This window comes from Sycon ciliatum, chromosome 12 (assembly GCF_964019385.1).
Source record: "Sycon ciliatum chromosome 12, ocSycCili1.1, whole genome shotgun sequence".
NCBI lineage: Eukaryota > Metazoa > Porifera > Calcarea > Leucosolenida > Sycettidae > Sycon > Sycon ciliatum.
The window spans coordinates 16560154-16583992 of NC_088654.1; the positions used below are offsets into that span (position 1 = coordinate 16560154).

At 49.0% G+C, this 23839-nt stretch overlaps 2 protein-coding genes and 1 non-coding gene across 3 annotated transcripts in view; all 3 read left to right on the forward strand.

Annotated features, from left to right (window-relative positions):
- LOC135828908 (uncharacterized) overlaps positions 1–6862 on the forward strand; it is a 61716-nt gene extending 54854 nt beyond the window's left edge. The window contains exons 18-21 of the mRNA XM_065341341.1: positions 1216–1257; positions 1832–2027; positions 2423–2591; positions 6064–6862. Of these exons, the coding sequence (XP_065197413.1) occupies positions 1216–1257; positions 1832–2027; positions 2423–2591; positions 6064–6291 (635 nt within the window). The 3' untranslated portion in view covers positions 6292–6862. The remainder of the gene's footprint in view (positions 1–1215; positions 1258–1831; positions 2028–2422; positions 2592–6063) is intronic.
- Trnai-uau (transfer RNA isoleucine (anticodon UAU)) lies at positions 3460–3558 on the forward strand. The gene is made up of 2 exons: positions 3460–3497; positions 3523–3558. It is a non-coding gene; the product is annotated as a tRNA-Ile (tRNA).
- A 6177-nt stretch (positions 6863–13039) lies between the features above and the next one.
- Positions 13040–23142, forward strand: LOC135827844 (max dimerization protein 1-like). Its single transcript, XM_065340275.1, has 7 exons — positions 13040–13423; positions 13524–13611; positions 16019–16057; positions 16740–16869; positions 17563–17655; positions 20136–20633; positions 21348–23142. The coding sequence occupies exons 1-7, from the start codon at positions 13306–13308 to the stop codon at positions 21462–21464; spliced, it is 1083 nt and encodes a 360-aa protein (XP_065196347.1). The 5' UTR covers positions 13040–13305; the 3' UTR covers positions 21465–23142.
- Positions 23143–23839: the final 697 nt, after the last annotated feature.

A 23839-nucleotide genomic window follows, 5' to 3' on the forward strand; every position in this document is an offset into this window, starting at 1 on the left:
ACCGTTACTTGGATCATGTACAAACTATACATGCAACCAAAACAAGTCAAAGCAGAACGCAAAACAAACCAAAATAAACGAAAGGACCACAACAAAAAGAGCCATGAAAAGTCTTTCTACCGATACACAACAGGTAAGTTATGGTAACTCAGCACCACTTAGGACTACTAAAAGTAGAATGGAAGAATATGAAATGCTGGGCTCTTATTGCGAGCTTCATTCTTATTCATACATGTAGCTTGTGGAGCTATTTAGGGGCTTTGAGAGCCCCTTGTCGATAACTCTAATGACTTTGATCTTCGGTTTTTATAGGTTTTCGCAAGCTGTTGACAAAGAAAATTCGTACAGATGAAAGAATACGGGAGGCAAAAACCGTACACACTTCTGAAATGCGTAGCTTTTAGTAGTACATCGTACACGTTATGCAGAGTTCATTATCTGCACCGTACTATTATGCATACAGGGAGTTGTACGCACCAGTTTAGAGTATATTCAGCGGGCTTTAAACTAATCCAAAGCCCTCGACGCGTCATCAAGAGTAGTAAAATAACGATTGAGCGGGCTTTAAACTCTGATAAGGCCCTTGGCGGAAATGTCGCTGATTGGTCGTTTCCTGGACAACGAGACAGACCTCGTTCTAAGGTATATTATGCAATGGGACGTATGCATCCATTTCCCGCCGTTCGGTTTTGTGGGGCAAGTCCACTACAACCGTACACCCCTAGATACCAACTCTGCATAACAGGTCATGAACTTTGTACGGTCATGGTCATAAATGTACTAGAATGGGGTGTACCTGCCAAAAATGGAGCAACTTGCCCCGCAAAAAGGTGACGGCCATCTTCGATGCATACCTCCCATTACTGTAAATTATGCTCTGCCCCCGCGGTATTGAGCACTGTCAGCACACTGGGTGCATCCCCCAGTGCGACTACTGTAAGAAAATGAATTTCTAGCTGCTCACAAGGCTAACGTATCTAGGGTAGCTGAGAGCTTGTGTTCTTCTTGTGCAGCTGGTGTTCATGCAACATGCTGTGTGTGCGTGTGTGTGTGTGTGTGTGTGTGTGTGTGTGTGTGTGTGTGTGTGTGCATGTGTGTATGGGTTTGTGTGTGTGTTTGTGTGTGTGTGTGTGTGTGTGTTTGTGTGCGTGTGTGTGTGTATGTGTGTGTGTGTGTGTATCTGTGCAACTGCATGTTTTCCCGAAATGTGTTTAGTATGCAACGTGACCGGTCTACAAGCCGTCACCAGTGCTTCATGTGAGTAACAGTGATCCACGTCAGACCGTGATAGAACGCGCTGCGTCAATACTACGAGTCTTCTTCCACACTCCATGTTCCAATATGTCCCTAATGCCGAATATCCGGACAACCACAGTTGCGCTCGGTGGAATCGGACCCAGAGTGCTAAGCTGGCGCCCTGGACATGTTCCGATAACATCATTGGATGTGTACAAGTGTACGTCCAGCCGCATTCGTGCCACTTCCGGGGCGTCAATGGCCGTGCAAGTTGAGGGCGCCAAATATGCACTCTGGGTCAGATTTCACCTAGCGCAACTGTAGCTGTGTGCATTTAAAACGAAAACTTTACCTGTTTACCGCCATCGTCACCTCCCTGTTATTGGCGATGACCTGTATGTGTCTGTCTGTCTGTCTGTCTGTTTGTGTGTGTGTATGTGTGTGTGTGTGTGTGTGTGTGTGTGTGTGCATGCATGTGTGTGTGCGTGTATATGTGTGTGTATGTTTGCATGTGTGTGCATGTATGTGTGCATGCGTGTGTGTGTGTGTGTATGTGTATGTACGTGTGCGTGCGTGTGTATGCTTGTGTGTTCAGGGATGGACAAACTCCTGGGCCTGGCGTCTTCCAGTGCGGCATCGGCCGCGTCATCACGCTCTGACTGTTTCTTCATCACGGCCACGCTATCACCGGAGGTGCTCTTTGAGAACAACGGTATTGACGTGCATGCGCAGCAACGCTCTACGCTGCCGTTCAACGGCTCCAGCGCCATCCTGGACAGGATCATCACCTTGTGAGTTATCAGAGTGAAGAGAGCGTCCAGGCGCGTAGCTCGTGTGTAGTCAGTGTCGTCGTCCGTGTGTATTCGTGACCTGACAACAGATGTGTATGTGTACATGTTTGTGCCTGCTTGCTTGTCGGTGTGAGCGTGTATGGGTGTGTGTGTTGTAACTGCCTTTCTCCACTTGCTCCCAGTCCCATGTCATCTCCACACTTATACAAAGGGACGACGGAAACACAACCAGACATGACGGACTCGAGACGAAGACTGCTTTTAACACCACAGCAACACGCGCATGCACCAACATGACGTACACACGACGTACACAAAATAACGTACTACAACATGTGTGCATATGTGTGTGTGTATGTGTGTCTCTGTGCGTGTCTCTGTGTCTGCGCTCCCAGCACTATGCCTGCCAAGCTGGCCAGCCTGTCCGGAGTGGGAGTCATGATCCGCGTCTTCCAGCACCAGAGCATGGCGTTCCGCAATCCCTTCGTCGGCCAGGCATTCCTCGAGACGGTCAGCGTCATGGAAAAGCCGGTCAAGCTGTCCGAACTCAATCAGATGTGCATGGTAAGCAGGGGCGTCGCACACGGTACGGTCACTACGGTATTGACCGTACCACTTTTTGCCCCAGATACCCGTGAGTCAACAAAATACACTGATCTGGGATCTAAAATTCCAAAATTTTCGGCTCAGCCACCACTCCCCCACGAGTCAATTGTACTTCAGATGGCTGACCGTACCACACTAAAATACCTTCCGACGCCCCTGGTAAGGCTGGCCAGGCTGTAGAACACTAGCACCGTGTAGTTACCTGACGGCTGACGCTGACCTCACACTCATTCATCATCTAAGCACGGCCATGTATAGCAACATGGAAAAATAGATTTTTGGTTGGAGGAAAGCAAATCAGCACACGAAGCACAGAAGCCATATACTTTTTTCGACTAGGCCTGCTATAAGGACTTGCTTACTACCTTGTTAATCACCATTGTATTCGACCTGAAGAGTAATGGAATGAAAGGCCTAGTCGAAAAAAGTATATGGCTTCTGTGCTTCGTGTGCTGACATGGAAATATGTGGGCACAAGTTATGACCACTTTTTTCCATCGTGAAGTTGGTTGTTCCAACGAGGAACACATGCTTCCTGCCGAACTTGACACTTCACTGACTCACGACTGCCATCCGGAGCACACGAGGAGCACGCAACTTCTAAGTTCACATGTTTCCATGTTTCAATTTTTTCCTTGGCTCACCATCTGAGTTCGTCAAGAAAATGTGTCTTTCTCTTTGGCCTCGACTTCTTTGGTACACAGTTGGCCATCGCGGCGGTCATTGTATTGCCGGCGTAGAACCCTGGAACTGTCCAGCGCTCATTCTGAAGGTGCTCTAGAAACATAGAGAACATAGGATCGTAGAGCTGATGCCCAGAGCGTATGCCCCAGTAGCGTAGTCGGTTAGCGCGTCGTACTTATAAGCAGTGCAGCTCTGCAACTGAGTTATGCGAAGGTCGGGAGTTCGAGCCTCCCCTGGGGCAATGGCAGTCGGCTTTGTGCTGCCTGCTTTTTCTACATTTTTTCCGTTTTTGAACATGGACAAATTGACAGCTGACATCACGGGAGCCATAGCGTCCAGTCGCAGGTGTCGTCTCCCTTCATACTAGGGAGGTTTTGCTCTGCGTAATAATTATTATTTTTATACTTAAGGTGGCCCTCTGAGCTTTACGGCACCCCGCCCGGAAAACGGCGTAACTTTGGTTACAATGCATATAATTGGTTCAAATTTTCAACACTAATTCCTGAGATCCCATAGTCTGATCTTCACCAGGAAAAATGGACCTCTTCACAAGCACTGTCGGTGTGGATGTGAATTTACGAAAATTGCCGTATATAGAACTCTTAACCAGCACTCAGAAATACCAATGTTTTTATCATGACATTTTTCACATGGAGTACATTCTTTACATCCAACTTGAGGTGCTAAAACAACAATATACAAGGAAAACCTCAGAAAAGGTTTCCAATATCGAAAACACAAAACCATAGTCCAAATGCGCAAAAGAACGACACATGTTGGAGATGCTCTTTACAGGCTATACTACCTGAGAACAGGCCACATTGAGTTTTAGCACCTAGCCAAAGGTCCACGGATTCAGAAAATATATACTTTTGGGGGTGTAGAAGCAACAACTGAAGCCACAGCCTGGTTACAAGGTCCGGCAATGGCTGAAAAAGAGAGAAAATTGGGTACCAAAATTTGATAAAAATTTTGGTTTTGGTTCCTCGCCAGAATTCCACACATTAGAAGCCTCCTGCTTCGTATGTGACACCTTCAACCTCCTCGGCTACATCCTGGCCTGTCTTCTTGACTCTTCTACGCTTCTTCCTGGCTTGCTTGGTGGTAGCTGACCTCTTCCTGACTGAGTTCTGTTCGTAGCGCGAGCCAAGGCGCACCAGAGCACGGCTGGTGAACTGCCCTTCTGGCTTTGAATATCGCCCTCAAATTTTTTTTGTGTGTTCTTGGATGATATAGGAAGGATTTGACTGCACTTTGGGAGCAATCCAAGAAAGTCGGTTTTTTGACCCCCAAAGCTCAGAGGGCCACCTTAAGTACACAGTCCAGCAGAGAACGGAATGGGAAGACAGAACCAAAGGGGAGACATGACAATACAACGGGAAACCGGAGCAGCGTGCTTAAATTGGGCCTACCTCCCCGACCATGGGTCTCGAGATCAGCGGCGGGACCAGGCACCAAATACAAAAATTAAGTGGAACAGAAAAAAGGTATGAAAATCCGTATGTCGTACGCGCCGGGGAGCAAGGGCAACTTTCATAAGTAAATCTCTCTACGGATTTCCGTAGGAAAGCACGTTCCTAAGTTCAGTCCCTCCGTAGGACTTTCTGAAATATTTTCCGCGGCTTCCGGATTAATCCACGACTAAGCTCTCGAAATACAAAAGTACAGCACGTGGTGAGCGCATACAGCCGACGTGTCTCCACCGTAACAAGGCATGCGAGGCATGATCGTGGAGGAATCACGTAGAGCAAACCCCACCAGCGCGGATGTTCGCGTATGAAAATCATGTGCAGTTCCTATACGTACCGTATGTTATTTTCATACGTAATTACATGGAGCGAAGCCTCCCTCCTATGACTCCCCGACTCACATAAGCCAAATCGGAGCCGAGATGTGTGTGTGTGTGTGTGTGTGTGTGTGCACGTGTGTGTGTGTGTGTGTGTGTGTGTGTACGCATACATACGCGGGTGTGCATGTGTGAAGCTCCAATAAGCAGACGTACAGTAAAACCTGATAAAGCGACCATTCTGATACAGCAGCCACCTGTCCCAGAGGACCACCACAACCAAGACCAAGGCATGCTTTTTGCCAGTCCAATGACCCTGGATAAGGAGATCACCTGCTAGTATAGACCACACTGAGGTCCCTCGAGCGGTCGTCTTTGACAGGTTGCAGTGTACATGTACTGCCATTGGCAACTTGTGCGTTTAGAAAACTAGAGATTGAAAAGTCTTTCACAGTAAAAACCTGGCCCAGTCGGAATCTGTCCTGATATGACAGGATTCCGCTTGATCCAGGGATGCGCGTTCGATCCGCAGCGCTTTTTTTTGTGCATGAAAATTTGTCCGGTCAATTCAGGATTCTGCTTGGTACAGGGCCCAGCAAACACAGGTTTTACTGTATAGTAAGACCTGTAACTAAAGACCACCGTGACTAGCGACCAGCCTGGTACTAAAGACCACTTCGCCAGGCACGGACGGTCTCACATTCATTATAATGGTTGTGCGATGCAAACCTCTAACTAAGGACCACCTGCCACTAAAGACCGCCTTCTCTGGCCCCAATGGGTGGTCGTTAGCTACAGGTTTTACTGTGCATGTTTCTTGCTTCGGCCTCCCACCACTGTAGGAGCCGCATCTGTACCTTGGATGTTTGCAGGGTGGTGGCGCTCCTACGCATGCTGAAAACTCTGTCTATTAATTAAACTGAGTCTCAAGCGAACCGTGAAATTTTCTTCTTGCTTCAGATGCAACGGCTGCGGCTACACATGCCCGTCACTGCGCCAATGTCGCAGCCGCACTGGCAGAAGACGTTCTCACGCCTCTCCAAAGACCAGGTGGTCAGCAAGTTTGTGTCCGGCGAGCAGGCCTGGGTAAGTCGAGCACGCCATTCGCGGGACAAGCTACGCAGCTCTATGCAATCCAACTCTGTCAGCTCCACACAACCCAACTCTGTTAGCTCGATGGATGAGTGACCTCAATTGGTCAGAGAGAGAGAGACAGAGAGAGAGACAGAGACAGAGAGTTCTGGTATTGTTTTGGTGGTCAACTGGTCTATTACTTCAGAACAGTGCACATGGGATGGGCCACTTTCCATAGCCATGCGGCCACATCCTAAGACCTGTGCTGTCCATCTCGCCCCCGTCTTGCTCGAACCGAGCGGGCATGGCTAGTCCGCTCACTGGAACATGGTGGCTCAGTTTCGGCCAATCGTCCCCCAGCTTGATGCGACTGGAGACTACAACTATGGATCATCCCGATGCTACATAGGCTCATGACTTCATTGCTCCTATCCAATTGATTGCTAGTCTGAAACTCGGAGTAAAGAGAAAGTTTTTTGGTCTCTGTTGTTCTGCCTTATGTAGTCTTCCTTCTATGTTTATTAGCCCCATATGTAGTATTTATTATAGCACCTCAGAACAGTGGAGCTTCAAAGTTCTGAAAAAACCTCAGAACACAACGAGAACACGTCAATCCATCATTATCGAAATATAATTGGCATAATTGTCCGCTTGATCCACGATGTGAACATTAATTTAAAAACTATACTGGGGTTGCACTGAATGACTCGCGTTGCAGACATCACCGCTCAACGCAACGCCATCTTAGGGTTAGTACTTTGAAGTAGTGTTGTCTCCACTTCAATTATTCAATATCAGAAGGAGTGTACAAACCTACACGCAGCATTGGGACGTACCGTCAATTTTGCGTATAACGACAATCGGCGAGGCATCAGAAAAGTGTCCTTATTCGCGAAGTGTCCTTATACCCGAAGTCTCATTACCGTGAAGTCTTGTATAAAAGCCGCACTTGAATAGAAGCCGCCCTCGAATAGAAGCCGCAATTTTGGGCCCATCAAATCACACGTAAGCCTGGTTTTAGTGTTGACATACATAGAAATACCTGTCTTGTATAGAAGCCTGTCTCATATAGAAGGCTGCAAAATTTCACCAAGAAAGTCATAGAAGCCGCAGCTTTTGTACAAGACATTACTGTATATGCATTACAGTTAGATGGGACTTTGCTCTGGGCATGGAAGTTCTGCCATTGTTCACGAATTGCCGTTTTATCCGCAGTCGTTATTAGCGAAGTTGACTGTACCCTGATTTTCTGATAGGTTGTGCGAATGATCATGTCATGGCGGTGAGCCAGCGGAACCACTTATGGGTGCTACGTATGTGAGTCTGGCGAAACGCTTATAGGGCGTTATGTGCGTGTATACAGTGTGAGTCTGAAGAAACGCTTATAGGGCGCTATGTGCGTGTATACGGCACGAGTCGCGTGAGTAGCGCATCGCTGGGCCGCAACTTTGCCAAAGCATGTGGACTGATGATGTGATCGCAGAACCTCCATACTGGTAAAATCGGGTTCCCAGGGGGCATGTTGGTTCGCACACACTTTTGAAATTTTGATGATTTACTCGTTTCATCCGGGCGTCGTGTCATGCATGCTGTGACTGTGTCATCCCCCTCCCCCCTCAAATGTACGAAATGTCTACTCGGATACCGAGCCAATAGAGAGTGGGCCTCCATATATACGGTAGTGTCCTGATTGCTGAACTCCAAACAACTTCATTGGGAACGTATTACGCGACTGTGTACATGTGGTCCAGATCCTCCGTACAAATGGCTGCCCCCTCCCACTCCAACAATCCTAGGCAGAGAGCAGTAAAATACCTACTTCCTAGGCCTAGGCTGTGATCGGCTGGTCGGATCCCGATCCGTAGGATCCACTCGATCTGCAATGATCGATTGGTTGAATCCGGATCCAGATTCGTCGGAGTCGGACCCGCGCAACACTGCTCCAGGAGCAGTACAGGCTTTACAAGGTCCAACGGATTCTTTTTGTGCCAAAACAGGACGTTTGCACGAGTTTGGCAGGTAACAATCATTGTTATACGAAGTATAGATTATTGGTTGGAGGAAAGCAAATCAGCACACGAAGCACAGAAGCCATACCGGTAATTATAGTTTCGACTAGGCCTTTCGTACCATTACTCTTCAAGTCGAATACAATGGTACCAAGCAAGTCCTTATAACCGGCACTTTGGCGGTCAGAGCATGTTTGATACTAGTAATACTCACTGTTGCACTGTGTAGTTGGCGCCATTAAAGTGCTACTTGGTCATTGCTCTGACCGCCAAATTGTTTTCTGATGATCGCTTAGTGCGTGAAACTCAGAGTTAAAACACTTTCTTTGTCCTCTTATTGTTTAAACCAGCTCTGCCTCTCGGTATTGAGCACTCTCTTGGACATGACCGCCAAATATGTAGTTGGCGCCACTAGCGCTATCTTTAATAAAAGTGCCATTTTGTCAATGCTCTGACCGCCAAAGTGCCGGTTGGAGGGACTTGCTTGCTACCTTGTTAATTACAATTGTATTCCACTTGAACAGTAATGGTATGAAAGGTCTACGGTCGAAACTATTATGGCTTTTTGTGCTTCGTGTGCTGGCATGTAGTATAGTACATACCGTAGTGTCTTGTATTAACGCCTATCTCACATAGAAGCCTGTTTTGAATAGAAGCCTGATTTTCAAGATACACTGTCGGCATAAGCCTGGTTTTAGTGTTGACACACAAAGAAATACCTGGTTTGAATAGAAGCCTAGCCCTGACATCGGCTTCTGCAGGAATAAGCCCGGCTTTAATACGCCACATTACGGGTACGCATGGACAAAGCCGTTGCACCATGCAGATGAGCACAAGAGGTGCGAACCCCGGAGTGACTTTTCGATTGTCATTTTCTACGCCAGAAAGATCACGGTAGCAGTGTGATCGGTCAATTCCGACAAAATTTACCTGGGATCCAATCTGCTGTATCTCTCAGAAATGAGTCGGAATCAATCAATCACGTTTGTTCATATCGCTCCCGTGACATTGCTGACGAGAAAAATAATTTTAAATAAAGATCGAAAAAGGCACTCCAGGGTACGGGTTCATACTCGTTGTACACACATCTAACACAAATGACATGGGATATCGTCTATACACGTGCACATGTACAGTGGAACCGACTTAGTACGCAGGCGCGTGCCCCGTATGGGTTCCTGGGTGCCCGGAACCCCCCCCCTTTTTCGCTCAAAATGCAGGATTTTGCTTCATTTTTTGAATTTTTTCCCGCGGGAGGTTTTTTTTTATCACATTGCACATACCTACGGAAGAAGGTCCCCCAGAACCCCCCCCCCCCCCCCCTTCAAGGGCACCGGCGCACGCGCCTGGTATGTACATACTCCTGCTTAGTATGGATGTGGTCTGGAGCACGGGTGTACACGCAGTACTGATCCATACTGAAGTACCGTAAAGTACCCCCAGAGCGCCCCGTCTCGCGAGAGCGCCCCACCTTGATTTTACAGCCAAGGGAAGAAAATCGTATGGCAGAATGCTACAAAGTTTGTACGGTGTGAGAACCTTTGTGTACTAAGGTCACACTCGGCATGTTTTTATGGGGAGGGCTAAATCGAGCACGCCTCCGCTCGAAGGTAAACTGGGTATGGAGTACTACGGATTGACTGCACAACGTGCAATGTGTGTACAGGGTTCGTATCGTATGACCTACAGACAGGAAACCACCTCCACAAGACGACCACGAAAGGACGAGATGGTGGGGCGCTCTGGCGGTACTTTACGGCACTGTAAAACCTGTAAGTAAAGACCACCGTGACTAGCGACAGCCTGGTACTACAGGCCACTTCGCCAGGCACGGACGGTCTAACATTCATACGTATAAATATGGTTGTGCGGCGCAAACCTCTAACTGAGGACCACCTGCCACTAAAGACCGCTTTCTCCTGCCCCAAGGGGTGGTCTTTAGTCACAGGTTTTACTGTGCATGTATGCTGGGATTAGAAGAAGCACCCCGGAGTGTAGGTACTATACACGTACACTTCCCGCTGCCCATATGTACGGCTTAGCAGAGTACCACTGCACTACAGCTGTATGTGCATACACAGTTTCATTCAAATTTCACTGTTTGTCATTGTATCCTTTTATGTAGCATGTATGCATTCATCCGGCTGCGCTGTACGACATGCCAGTTGTACCGTACGCACTTTAGCTGTACCTGCCTGCTCGCGTTGTTTTTCGACGTGCGAGCCAAATAACGCGAGTTGAGCTTTCGGGTCACGTCAAAAATAACGTGCATCTTACCGTATTATCTCTAATATAAGCACGGTCCTTTATTTTTTCAATGTACCTCCACCCCGTGCTATTAATGGAGACGTTCCTTTATTGGAGACTGTTCCATTATTATTTCAACCTCATTTCAGAGGCATGTTGCCATGCCAAATTCATGTCAGACACACACATTTCAGGGGGGTTTTCGCCGGTACTGCATTTTAGAGATAATACGGTACATGCATTTTACCAGGTACCGATATAGTGTGCTTATAATGGAGACTGAGCACTTTATTTTTTGAATGCTGCCCCAAGGTGTTCTATTATTGGAGACGCGCTATTATTGGAGACTGTGCTTATATTAAAGATAATACGGTAATCTCTCTATTGGCTTAAAACAGCCTCTGCACAGTCCACAGTAGTCCTACGGTTGCGCTCACTGACATCTGACCCAACGAGCAAAGCTGGCGCCCTCAACTTCCACGGCCCTTGACGCCCTGGCAGTGGAATGGCGAATGCGGCTGGACGTACACATGTACACATACGATGAGTCAATGATGTAATCGGAACTGGTCCCGGGCGCCAGCTTAGCACTGTTTGGGTCGGATTTCAGTGAGCGCAACCGTACATTCCCTAGTACAGTGCTCAGCGGCTAAATGAAATCCGATCGCACGAGTCAAGTTGGCACCCTGCACCATTCCGCAGTCTAGGGCTGCGCAACGCCCGGCACGTACTTGAGCGACTCGCCATAATCGGATTTCATTGCGGAGCACAGTAGAACATCACAGCGGCCATGCGAGCGTAGGTCCTGCTCCGGAACGGTTGGAATGCGCGGCTGGTGCCCCCGGGGAGGGCGCGACAACTACGGCCGGGAGTCGTCAAACACCCATACCGGTACTGTTACTGTTGTCGACATTGAAATCCGGTAGATTGACCCTGGCCGGCGCTATACTTGCTTTGCGCATACACGCACTGTAACACTACAACAATGGACCATGGTATATACACAGAAGCCTTGCTTGGTAGTGTAACATGTTTTTCAATTTTGACAGCATGTTACAAGGCGAGGACGCGTAGTGATCCTGACTACAACCATAACTCGGTTGGCAGAGTCCCAGTCTTGCGACCATTGAACCCGAACTTGGGTTTTCCCAATACGGTTCAAATGGTCGCAAGACCGGGACTCTGCCAACCGGGTTATGGTTGTAGTCAGGAGCACTACGCGTCCTCGCCTTGTAACATGCTGTCAAAATCGAAAAACAATAGACCAGCAGTGTTCTCGGCTGCAAGGCCAGCCCCCCCCCCCCCCCCCCCCCCGCCGTTGCCTCTTGACTTCTCAACGGATTTCAATGTCCAAAAAAGTATATTATTAGATTGAGTACAGTAAAACCTGTAACTAACGACCACCCTTTGGGGCCGGAGAAAGCGGTCTTTAGTGGCAGGTGGTCCTTAGTTAGAGGTTTGTAGTCTATTCCATGCTGCAGGACTTGGTATGCCGGATGACATGACAATGAAATCAGGTCTCGGGCTGCGGGGGGGAGGTGATACAGTAAAACTTGTAACTAAAGACCACCCCTTGGGGCCGGAGAAAGCGGTCTTTAGCGGCAGGTGATCCTTAGTTAGAGGCAGGGAGTCGTAAAATACTTTATTTTACGACTCCCTGGTTAGAGGTTTTCACCGAACAACCATAATGAATGTGAGACCGTCCGTGCCTGGCGACGTGGTCTGTAGTACAGTGTACCAGGCTGGTCGCTAGTCACGGTGGTCTCTAGTTACAGGTTTTACTGCAATTATTATTTTATTCGTCAGAGCTAAGAATAACTCGATTACATGTACAAGATGATGCCTTAGCTTTCTTTTAGTGCTGGCTCTGGCACGCCGTATAGTCAGCAGAACGACCGTCATGACACGTCGGTCGGCAGCGCGATTGTATTCTGACACGTCCGAAGCCTGCCCTTGACAGGAGACGGTCGGGGAAAAGGCAGGACCAGTGTTGTCTAACAAAAATAAATGCACACGACAGACTCAGCTCAGGCCCAGCTGCACAGGAGAGGTCGACCTGCCACTACTGAACTACATACCGTACACGTGGAGGCAAACTGCCAAAAGCGCATTCCATCGTGCTCGTTTGAAGTGTGCCATGGCCATGCCAGACCACATCAGTTCTGGATTTGATCGCCCGTGTTCTGCCAAGTGCACCCGGACGTCATATAGGGCAGCTCGTACTACAACTGCTGCCTGGTTCAGATGAGTGGAGTCATTTCGATTCCCTCCTCCTGTACGCGGCGGCCGTATCATGCAGATATGCCTCGCTCCTGGAAAATCCCGTCTCGATTCAAACTTGACACTCGTGCCACGTGCCTTGTTTGATGTAAACCGGGTGCTTTCAGAAAAGGCTCTCTGAAACCTCTTCCCATCGCGCATTCTGAGCAGACTTACATGGTTTAGCGGTGCTCACCCGAATTCTCTGGGTCACTTTGAATGAGATTTCCTTGGTTTCTGACGGTTCTGGAGTACGTTCAGTTTGAAACTGTCGTTTGGCACTGCATGCCGCGGGCATGCAAAAGGACAAGCGCGAAACGTACAACGAGCCACGTGGAGAGTGACAGTGGCTCGCATGTTGGCTCTACAACACATCAACAGCAGGCAATTTGCTTTGAGTTTGTGTGTGACATCGATGTGAGGCAAGTCGTCCTGCTGGTCTCCCTCAGCCTAGTTTCCTTGCCGGTGGATCTCTTGCTGCAGCTTTAGATTCTGTCTTGCCCTGGTCCAGAAGGCTAGCTGATCCTTCAGCTTTCAGCTTGTTTAGTGCAGAGAGAAACGCCGCCTGCTTTTCGCGCTTGATTTTCTCTGATTTGGGCTTGGAACAAGCGCCATGTCCATCACTCAAACAGCCACCACTGGGCCTGGAGAGGCGATGAAGGCCTTGTGCATGGTCGCAGACAGCTGCCTGCATGGCTTTAGCTTGTCTCAAACGGATGCCAAGACTCAGGGTGAGTACGGCCGGCCGTATGCATTCCTCGTTGCTTGTATGCAGTGGTGAGAATGTTTTGGAGCTGTGTGGAGAAATTTTGATTGTGCTCTGTTCTGCAGCCGTAGCAACGTCGATGCTGCCTGTGAGTCCATCATCGTCAGTCAATACCAGTCATGGACAGGCCAGCAAACCGAGAAGTCGTCCACCGTGAGTGATCTCGCTGTTGGCTTTGTCGTTGTGCCCACTGTCATATTTAGAGCACCCTCGTGTAACCTGACGTGCGTTGCCATTTTCTGTGCTTGATCGTATTGAGCTACATTTTTAGTGCGTATTCGGGCAATCTGTGAAAGCGATCTCTGGGAGTTTTGCTCAGCTCCCACCTAGCCTGTGTAGTTGGAGCTGGCTGGTTGACATCTCTTCGGTGTCGAGGCTTTCCCCGAAGCTGCCCTGGAGTTTGTAGACTGTGGCCGAGTGGAGGCAGGGTTGCGCGCAACCTGAACGTTTTGGGTACGAAGTTTGTCACACGTGCATTTCCCGCTTAGCTGTCAGATTTTTCAAACGAACACGCGCCACAATGAAAATCACATCTGCGACCTCGACCGTGCGTTCTGCCCATGTGTCCTCTTTCCAAGTCGTGCCAGTTTTTACTGGACTGGTCAAGTCTGGCTTTCTTGCTTGTAGCTTTTGTTGATGTGTCGCTGTGATTGCTGTTTGTGCCGTGAGATTGCACCACACGTCTTTTTCGATAAAACCAAGTCGTGTACATGATTGTGTCCCTTTTCAAGCTGTCAATTCGTCGGTGGGCGGCGGACTAATTCTTTTGGCAAAATGTCCCAGTTGGACTTGCTCTCAGTCCCTTGCGTGTTTCCCAGGCATCATTTGCTCCCGAAAGTCGTTGATCTTACTTGTTCGTGAAGCTTCGTGAAGCTAGTCCACGTGGCTCCCCAACACGACAATCTGGTCAATCAGAAAATCGAAACTGCACTACACCCTCGCTGCATGGTGCACGCTTTCACAGGCCATAGTACTAGACTTACATGCTCTGTGTGTGTGTGTGTGTGCTTTGATGTCAGCCGAAATTCATGATTGCCACTTGATGTGTCGTACATTATGTACTAGTACTGTACTACGTGTCTACTTCTCAGCTTCTCGACTCTGTCTGTATAAACAGCGGCCTACTCTGTACCCTGTACTGTAGTTCAGGCTTCACTCTGTGTGTGTGTGTGGGGGGGGGGGGGGGGGGGGAGGGAGAGGTTGTGCCAGGGCCCGTTGCCCGAACGCACTTCTGTTGTAGAGTGCAGATTTGCCAGCCACGCACAGCAGGTTCACCGACGAGAAATAATCATACATGATTCACAGTCAACCTTTACTTGCGCAACCACAGCATGTTCGCCAGCAGTAGGAGCTAGTAACGGCCACTCACTACTGCCCACTCGCACACAAGCACACATCCATCCCCTGAAGCATACACAAGCAAGTCTTCCAGCCACCGATACTTCGATACTTCGGAAACAAACCTGGTCAGACGCACCACCCATGAGCAAAGTTTGAAAACCATACATGATTGTGGATGGCCCTCCGTCCTGCGTCCTTTCTTTTCTTCTCGGTTTCAATTTTTTCGCACCAGTCGTGATTTTCAGACATGTCGTTCCTCCCAAGTTTGGCAGATTTGTGCTCGGGCATTGAAATACTGTACAAGGGGCTATCCGGCATTATCGATGATTTTCACGAAACGAAAAAGTTTAGTTAGGACCCTCCCCCACCCACCCACCCACCCCCCCCTGAACGAAAAATAGATTGACTTGACAGCAAGAATGCCTGGATGTCTCTCATATCAATATTTTTCACAACAAAACTCCTCTTGACCCACCCACCCATATACGAAACTTGTTCTCTTCGTGTAAAAGATCGATAATTATGGACGGCCCCTAAGCATGCAGCTTCACCCGTGATTGGTGAATTTTTCATTTCCTCTGCTCTCGTTGGCCCTGAGAGTTTTGAGAATGACGTCATCACACATGCATTGTGTTGCGTGTCGAATCGGTGCGTGCAACGCCAGTCCACGTGGAAACGCTTCAAATGGTGGCGCAATGACCTAACCCCTGGGAGGTATGCACGGGAACAGGAGGACGTAGACCAGACTGTGCCGATCCGCTTGAGTTTGGGGAAAGCGTGATTATTTTTTGTCATTTGCCTCATTTTCCTGATTCACTATACAGTCAGACCTCCCTTATCCGCACACATCCGTTTTCCACGAAAATATCCGGATAGCCGAACACACATACTGTATGTATGCATGGCGTATGCTGTAAAATCGGTAACCGACGATTTTCTTCCGGCTGGCGAGGGATCCGGATAAAAGAGAACCGGATAAGTGAGGTCTTACTGTAGCCGCATTACACCGCTGCAGTCAGTACTGCGTGCCAGTACGACTCACAACATCAGCTTTTACCGTCTGTTGACGTGGAAAATTACATGAACGGCGAATTTCGCCGTCCTGGGCCGGTGCACTGACTTCCACACTCGCTGGCTTGTGTGGTCTTTACACGAGAGTGGCGGAGCTGTAATGAATGTATTTTCTGCTTGTTCTTTGCGTGCGTATTTCTATCCACAGGAAGAACCGCGAGACGCACAACAAGAAGGAAAAGCAACGGTGAGCTTTCTTTAAAAAGCGTCTGCACCACCTCTATCCCGTACTGCGACGGCGGAACTTCACATCTCGTGACACGGTTCAAAGGGTTGCGCTGGCAAGCAGTGAAATGTGATCATAGGAGAGTTGAGGCTAAAGCTGTGTTGCGTATTGTACAACCCTGTATCCATCATGCACAGGGTGCAAATATTGTGTGCAAGTTCGTCACGTGATGTGAAGTACTGCCGTCGCAGACCCTATAGCTGGAGTTGCACGCTCTTGGGGGTATGTGCTCCTAGCTCCATCGAACCAGCACCCTCTATGATCCAGCACACTTTTCAGTAGCCAAAATGTCCTCTTCATGCACGTTGCAGCAGTAAATCCAGCAGAATTTCAGGAGCACAACTGCTGCCGGATTATAATATAAAGGGACCAGTGTATATTGCTAGCTCAGTTGGTTAGAGCATTGCTCGCGAATAGCAAGGTCCCTGGTTCGAGTCCCGGTGTTGTGACTGATGATTTTTTCTTTCTTTCGTATCTGGCTTGCAAGTGTTGAGTTTCGGAGGGAAAAGAGCAGTACGAGGCACGTGGCCTCTAGTTTCCTACCACTGTATATTGTAATAAAAACTTTACGTCTCCAAGTCGCTTTCTCACTTACAAGTCTATGTTTGTGTTTGTGTCCATTGGCATTGTATTTGTGTGACAGGCGTGATCACATGCGCAGCAATTTTTCCGACCTTCGCGGCACGCTGACTGACTGTTCGACCACGAATGACACCGACTACTCCAAGTCGTCAGTGCTTAACCTGCTGCAGGCCGCGTCCAGTCGTATCAGGGTGAGTTGTAACTCCGTGTGTGTGTGTGTGGTGAGCCCATAAGTGGGATCATTTCCAAGTCCACCCAGTGTTTGGCGATTTCAGGGGATGTCGGCCGTGGGGCGGTTCAATAGCCAGTTGAGCCATCTTTCCAAGATTTACTTTGAATCTCTCTCCCCGGGGGAGACCCGCGTGTTCAGTGTTGGCTGTGAGCAAGTATAAGTGTGTGTTCTATGTTCTGTACGCTATGCCGACTCGCCGGCAATGCGCTTGATTATCAATGCGTACCTACCGGTGAGACCTGGTCTTTGAAAATACAGTAAAACATGTCAAGGCGACGGCCTGTCCTAGAAGACCACTGACACCAGCACCACGGGATGCTATTTCCAGTCAAATGACCCTGGATAAGGAGACCACCTGGTAACAGAGACCACGTTTTGAAGGTGCCTTGAGCGGTCGTCTTAGACAGGTTTCACTGTGCTCTCTGAAGCCCAGTTGTCCCATGTACCCATTTTGGTATCACAGAGAAGTGATCGTATAACTTGTTTCACCTGTCTACGCCTGCGATAAAGTCATACTTCTACGTTCACTCTGCCTGTCCTTTGTCAACCAACCGTTTCATGGGTACCATCTCTCTCTCTCTCTCTCTCTCTCTCTCTCTCTCTCTCTCTCTCTCTCTCTCTCTCTCTCTCTCTCTCTCTCTCTCTCTTCTAGGAGCTGGAAAACGAAGCTAAGGACATTGGATCAAGAGGCCAGCGGCTTCGTGAGCACAACCAGCTGCTGATGAGTCAGCTGCGATTACTTGGGGTGAGTGTGTGGTGTGCTTCACTTGTCAGAGAAAAAACACAAGGAGAGAGAGCGCTTTTCTTTGTGTGTTGTACAGTACTATCGGCCGCCGAAGACCTGGGGGTCTGCCTTGTAGCCTAGACCGTTCTTATTTTCATGTACACTCGAACGTCTCTTATCCGGGCGCCTTGGGACCGGGCACTGCCCGTATCTCAGGACAGCTCAACTACCATGTATCATATCAGTTTTTGAAGTTTTTCTTTGGCACGTGTTGCTCATGTTCAGGATAAAAAAATCCACTGGTGAAAATGTGTGGATTGTACAGGTTGACAGTGACAAATACGCACTTGCACATAAGAAAAAAAGTTCGAAACCCCCAGAATCGAAGCAATTTTGCCATAGAATCTCGCTTAAGGTGCCCGGTAGAGAGACGTACCCGTATCTGAGGCGGTCGGATAAGAGGCATTTGACTGTACTGTGGTCTATGCACAGTTGAGTCACCGTTGTATACATTGGTGCGCTGTGCCTGGTGAAATTCTAGTCTGGTCGTTCTCCGGCACCCCACAATACTGTCGGGGCGGCGACTTCTTTAAAAGTGCAATTGTACCACCCCACTGCATGTTCCTATGTCTTCTACTGTTGCCGTTGTTGCCTTGCTCTCGTCGTCTAGGCCATGCACGTACGCTCCCGCACTTTGGCCCCTACAGTGCGTAATTTCAGAAAGAAAGAAAAAACGTTAGGCTAGCATCTATACCACATAAAATCTGTGATTACTTTGTGCATTAACATTTCGAAATGGGGTGTTTGCTATCCTATTGCTTAACCCTTTAGGGCCCACAATTATTTCAAGAAATGCACTGCATACGCGAGCCCAGGTACTTATCTGGACGTAACTTTGGTGTCCTTTGGCTGATTTTGGTGATCTTGGGCTTTCTGGAAAGCTCTTGGCCAGAGGAACACAGCGATAGCCAGCAATACATCACTCGATCCACAGAACCAGCGCCGCAGCGCGATACGGCGCTCCAAAGCCAGCATTGCGAGCGCCCAACTCAGATTCTCTGCCATTTCAACAAATTGCATCGCAGATCGCTCAATTTTTTTTACTGGAGAGCTGAGAAACATGCCTTTGCGATGACGTCAACTATCTGCAGCTGCGTGGGCCGCGAGTCAGGGAAAATCCCTAAAAACGAGTTCAAAATGCACGCGCTCGAGTTGACTCTGCTGAGCGAATTTAGTTCGAGTCTCGTATCTCCGAACTCGGATCGCTTTCGGGTTTTTTCGAGCCGATAGCTGAGACAATTCTAATGTCGATAGCCCTTTCGATTGTCCAATTTGGTCAAGGGACGGCCGAGTTACGCCAGGTTGCGCTTTGAAAAGTATGCACTGTACACTGGTACGGATATATCCGTACTATGGGTCTCAAAGGGTTAAAACATTATATGAGAATAATTGGGGGAAGGACCTGAGCAATATTCGGAGAAAAGAATCCAGCCAAATTTGAAACAAATTTGGCTGGATTTTTTATTTTTGAAATAATTAATATGCGTCTATATTTTTTTGAAATGGACTGTAGTGCAGCAATACAGTATAACTATCCAGTACAAAGTACACATGCCCTGCTGCATGTCACATACTATACCTGGTATATCAAGTAGCATGGCTGTAACCTGCTTTGGTATACAGTCAGACCTCGCATAGCCGCACACGTCCGTTTTCCACGAGAACATCCGGATAGGCGAGGGAACCGAATTATCGAACACGCCTACTGTATGTATGCATGACAAATGCTGTAAATCGGTAACCAACGATTTTCTTCCGGATGGCGAGGGATCCGGATAAAAGAGGACCGGATAAGCGAGGCCTGACTGTCTAAACAAATTCAACTATGAATGATCAGTTAGTTTCGAAGACCCTGCATTCTGCTTTACCAGTCTCGGGATACTGTAAACCCCCTAATTTTAGCGATTTCGAATTGTAGACGTTTTAGCGACCTTTTATTTTAGCGCTCGGAGTAGACAGTATTTTCGGGTAATGTGGGCAAACGGAGCACTAGTGAATAGATCTATAGTATGTACATGTATTATTATTATTATTATTGCAAATAGCGCTGAGTAATTACACGAATGCATAAAAACCAGCATTTGCTTCCGGGAAGGATTCACAAAAATAAAATAAAAAACACCATGGCTCAATGTAACTGCACATGTATACTAGTGAAGAAAGGAAAAAAAGCTCAGACGAAAGGTAAGTGAGTTACTACACAGTAACACAGAAAGGTGTGCAGTGCACATGCACATATACATGTATGTGATGGTACCGTTCACTAAAAATAAAAAAAAAGGTGATTTGCAACCCCCAACTTTAGCGAATTTGACTGATTCGCTAAATTCACTGAGGTTTATGTGTCGCCAAAATTAGGGGGTTTACAGTACACAGCATGCATTTTTTGATTAGCCCTAACGTTATCTGTCTACGGCGGTGTGTGTTTGTTGTTGTTGTAGGTACAGGCAACCGGTCACCTCAATGGCGCGCAGATGCAGCCGCAGCAGCTAGCCACGACGGCAGCGGGCCACGCGGCGGCCGTGACGTCGGCGGCGAGCATCGTCGCCGTGCCGACGATGATCGGCGCCATGCGAACCGGCAACGTCAGCGCTGGCGGCGACCACTGCGACGTGGACGGCGACATCAACGTGACGGACGACCACGACGCCGAGAGCACGGACCACCACGGTGGCAGCCGTGTGAACGACTGCAGCCGCCTGCAGGCCATCATGTCAGCGTCGGCTAGCAATGCTAGCTCGCCATCGGCGTCCAGCAGCAGCCCCGGCGGCATAACCGCAGCCACGGTCGCCGCGACAACGCGTCCCATGGACATCCAGTTCACGTCGATGTCGGTGCCGGTGCAGTCGGGCCCGCCGCTGTACGGCGTGTCACACGACATCGCTGCGGCAGCCACGCAGATGTCGCCCAACATGCCGTACGTCTTTCCCACCAATCTGGTGAGTATCGCGTGTGATGCGCTCTGTGCGTGTGTGTGTGTCAGAACTCGACCAATCGCCTGACCGTCTGGTGTAGTGCAAGACGTTGAAGAGAGCAGTGGGTTGCGCAGAGCTGAGTGGCCAGTCTAGGCATAGCCCGGTTTTGCTAGCAATTCTGCTGGCAAAATAACGAAGAGTTTTGAAAAAGAATTTGCTGGCAAAAACAGCAAACACATCGGTATGTTGGGTGGAAATTTGAGAGAGTTTACGCTTTTTACGGTGCACATGACTCACACTTTTGCTCCTTTTTGCCAACACGTGACCCGCTTCGGTCCTTTTTCCCACACCTGACACAAATTTGGCCTCGCTTTGGAGCAGAAAGGTAGCAAAAATGTCGAGTGGCCTGGCAAAATTAAAGTGAAATGTCGAAGCTTCACTGGCAGAATCGTGCTTTGCCTTGTCCTGTCTCTACCAGCCTTTTTGCATCGAGATCAGCAGTGTCTGTAGCGATCTTGTCTCGTGTTTTGTATGGGTTGTGTTGTCTTGTAGCGTAGGTCTTGTGAGGCATCGTGAAACGGTCTTTGTGTGTGTGGGGGGGGGGGGGGGGCAAATGCATGGAGACAACTAACTTGAATTGTTAGCCTGGTGGTAGTTTCTGATGCTGTATGTATTACCCGTGCGAAATTGTTTGATTGCTCACGGCACTGCGTTTTTGTGCTCGTGTTTGTGTTGTAGCATATACCACTGGGCGTTCCATCCGCGCATACGCCCACCTACACCAGTTTTAATCTGCCGCCGCAGTATCATCATCAGCTGATGGCCAGCCTGACACCGGCCAACGCTGCCACGTAATAGCGTGTTGCCGTGGCGTCGATCCCGTCTCTCCGTCGCTGCTGTGCGCCGACCCACGGTGGCGTGACGTCCGGTGTTGTCCTGGCGATGAGACTTGGCCGTTGCAAGTGTGGGTGTTCCTCGTTGCATCCCTACTCCCCTTGCCAGCACCACACATGGTCATTAGACTAGCGCTCTCCCCCCGTCCCGCCCCCCGTCCCGCCCCTACACCCACTCGACCCCCTAATGACATCATCTCCGACCCATCGATGATGTCGCTACGGCTCATCGGCACCATACTAAAGCCTCTGTTGTCCGCTGTTCATCATGGCTGGCCTCTTAGCCTACTCTCTATGTCTTCTTTCTGTCTTCTCTCCTCCGTGACGACAGCCGGCATGTGTCCGTTTCCGCTCACTGTGCACCGTCTCCTACTTGTTGAAACGTCGTCTCGCTCTTGGTGTGAGTGAAGTGCTGGATTTTGTCTGTCGCTGAACGGCCTCTCGGCGTGTTGCTTGTCCAGGGACAGGTAGCGCAGCAGTCGGACTGCCCCAATAATGTTCTCTGTCGGTTGTTGCTGGCTCGCCGAAGCTCGTGCGTTCGCTTGTCGCTGGAGCTGGCCCGGCTGCTGGAGTCGGAGTTCGTGTTGGACGTATTGCAGCAGCAGCACGTTATGCAGCCACAAGTAGGCCGTATTCCGTTGCCCCAGCAGCTCACCCACACGTCCATGGCAGCAACTATCAGCGCCTGTCTCTGCCCCCTGCGGGCCCCGTCGTTCTTTACTGATCTGGACTTTTGCGCCCTTCCCCTGATCCCACCCACCCCATTTTCCCACTCCTGGAGTTGCGTTGCCATTTGGTTTACCCCCCCCCCCCCTCTCCCCACTGATTTTTTTACTCACCGCTGTTGGTCTACGTCCGGGTTTACAACGTATTGCTCATGTCAAACAAAAGCATTGCTTGTGTTAAAACAATTATTTCACTGGCCTGTTGCCTTTCTCTCTTTCCTTCTTCTTCTTCTTCTTCTTCTTCTTCTTCTTTTTGTTTAATCACCCTCCCAGTATTGCTTCGTCTTCTCTGAACATACGAGGAGGCTGACTTCCAAGCAAAAATAATTTTGTTCCGTTCTCACACACCTCAACGACAGTTCAGTACAGCAATGAGAAAGAGTTTTGTTTGTGCACACGCTCAGATCATCAATTTGACGTCTATATCGTGCTGTCTTCCCTGTCTATTTTAAGAGTTTACTTATCTATCTAATTTTTCGCTCGTGTGTCGCCTGTCCCCCTCTCACCGCTGCACATACGATTTGTTTGTTGTTCATGCTGTGCTGTGCTATTTAACAATGGGTCGCTTGTGGTGTTTCCGTTCCATTTCCCGTCCTCGTCCTATGCTCTGGGCCCCCCAGGCAAACACCGTAGCGCATCCTGTCCGTCTTATATTATTCTTTCCATGGTGAAGTGTCCGGTGCGGCCCTGTGCTGGCTTTTGTTGTTGTTGTTGTTGTTGTTGTTGTCCTGTTTGCCAGAGATCATCTTTCTCTTGATCTTGATCAGCTGCTCCCCCGCTGCCTTGTTTCTCTTGTGCCCCTTGTTGTGAGTGGGCCTGTCGGTGTCTTTCTCAGCGTCTTTTGCTTCGTTTGTGACAAATGTCTTGTACCGTCTTTTGCTTCGTTTGTGACAAATGTCTTGTACCGTTTTGGAACTTCCCGCTCTGCTTTTCTGGAGTTTGTGTGTGTGTGTGGGGGTGGGGGGTTCTGTGCATGTGCTGTGTGTCTGTCTGTCTGTGTGTGTGTGTGTGTGTGTGTGTGTGTGTGTGCGGGGGGCCATTGGCACAAGGTCCGGAGGTGACGGGATCCGAGTTGTTCACACCAGGGAGTCGTCAAATACTTATTAGAGAGGTTCCGGGGTACGATTTTCCGTGCCAAAATCCGTATGGGCGCTACGGATTTTTTCCAGGCGTGCTCCATACGATTTTTCGGCACGGAGAATCCGTGTGGACTGGCTTTCATACGAACCATGTTTCGTATGGAGATTTTGCGTCATCGGGTGCAGAAAGATTTTTCGCGTACAAATTTGGTACGAGAAACATCGATTTTTCGCGGGAAGTTTTGATTTCGGTACAAATTTTCAAAATAAAAATGCATAGCGCGGGAATGTGACGTGTTTGCGATCGTAACCTAGGCAATGACGGCAAACACATTAGTTCCATACCCCGGAACTTTTCACTGCTCGAAAACGACGTATAAAAATCCGTAGAGCCTCCACGGATTTTGGCACGATAAATCGTACTCCGGAACCTCCCTAATTTGACGACTCCCTGGTTCACACTCACACTTCACAGGCTGCATGCTCGTGTGTGTATCATAATCAGCGGGTCGTCTCCCTTGTACTATGTTGTA

What these genes read in the sequence shown, in the direction of transcription:
- LOC135827844 (XM_065340275.1), top strand. Translation starts at nt 13,306, where the DNA reads ATGTCCATCACTCAAACAGCCACCACTGGGCCTGGAGAGGCGATGAAG. An exon ending in AACGGATGCCAAGACTCAGG is followed by an intron (nt 13,424 to 13,523) that starts GTGAGTACGGCC and finishes TCTGTTCTGCAG; the next exon opens with CCGTAGCAACGTCGATGCTG. An exon ending in ACGTCTTTCCCACCAATCTG is followed by an intron (nt 20,634 to 21,347) that starts GTGAGTATCGCG and finishes TTTGTGTTGTAG; the next exon opens with CATATACCACTGGGCGTTCC.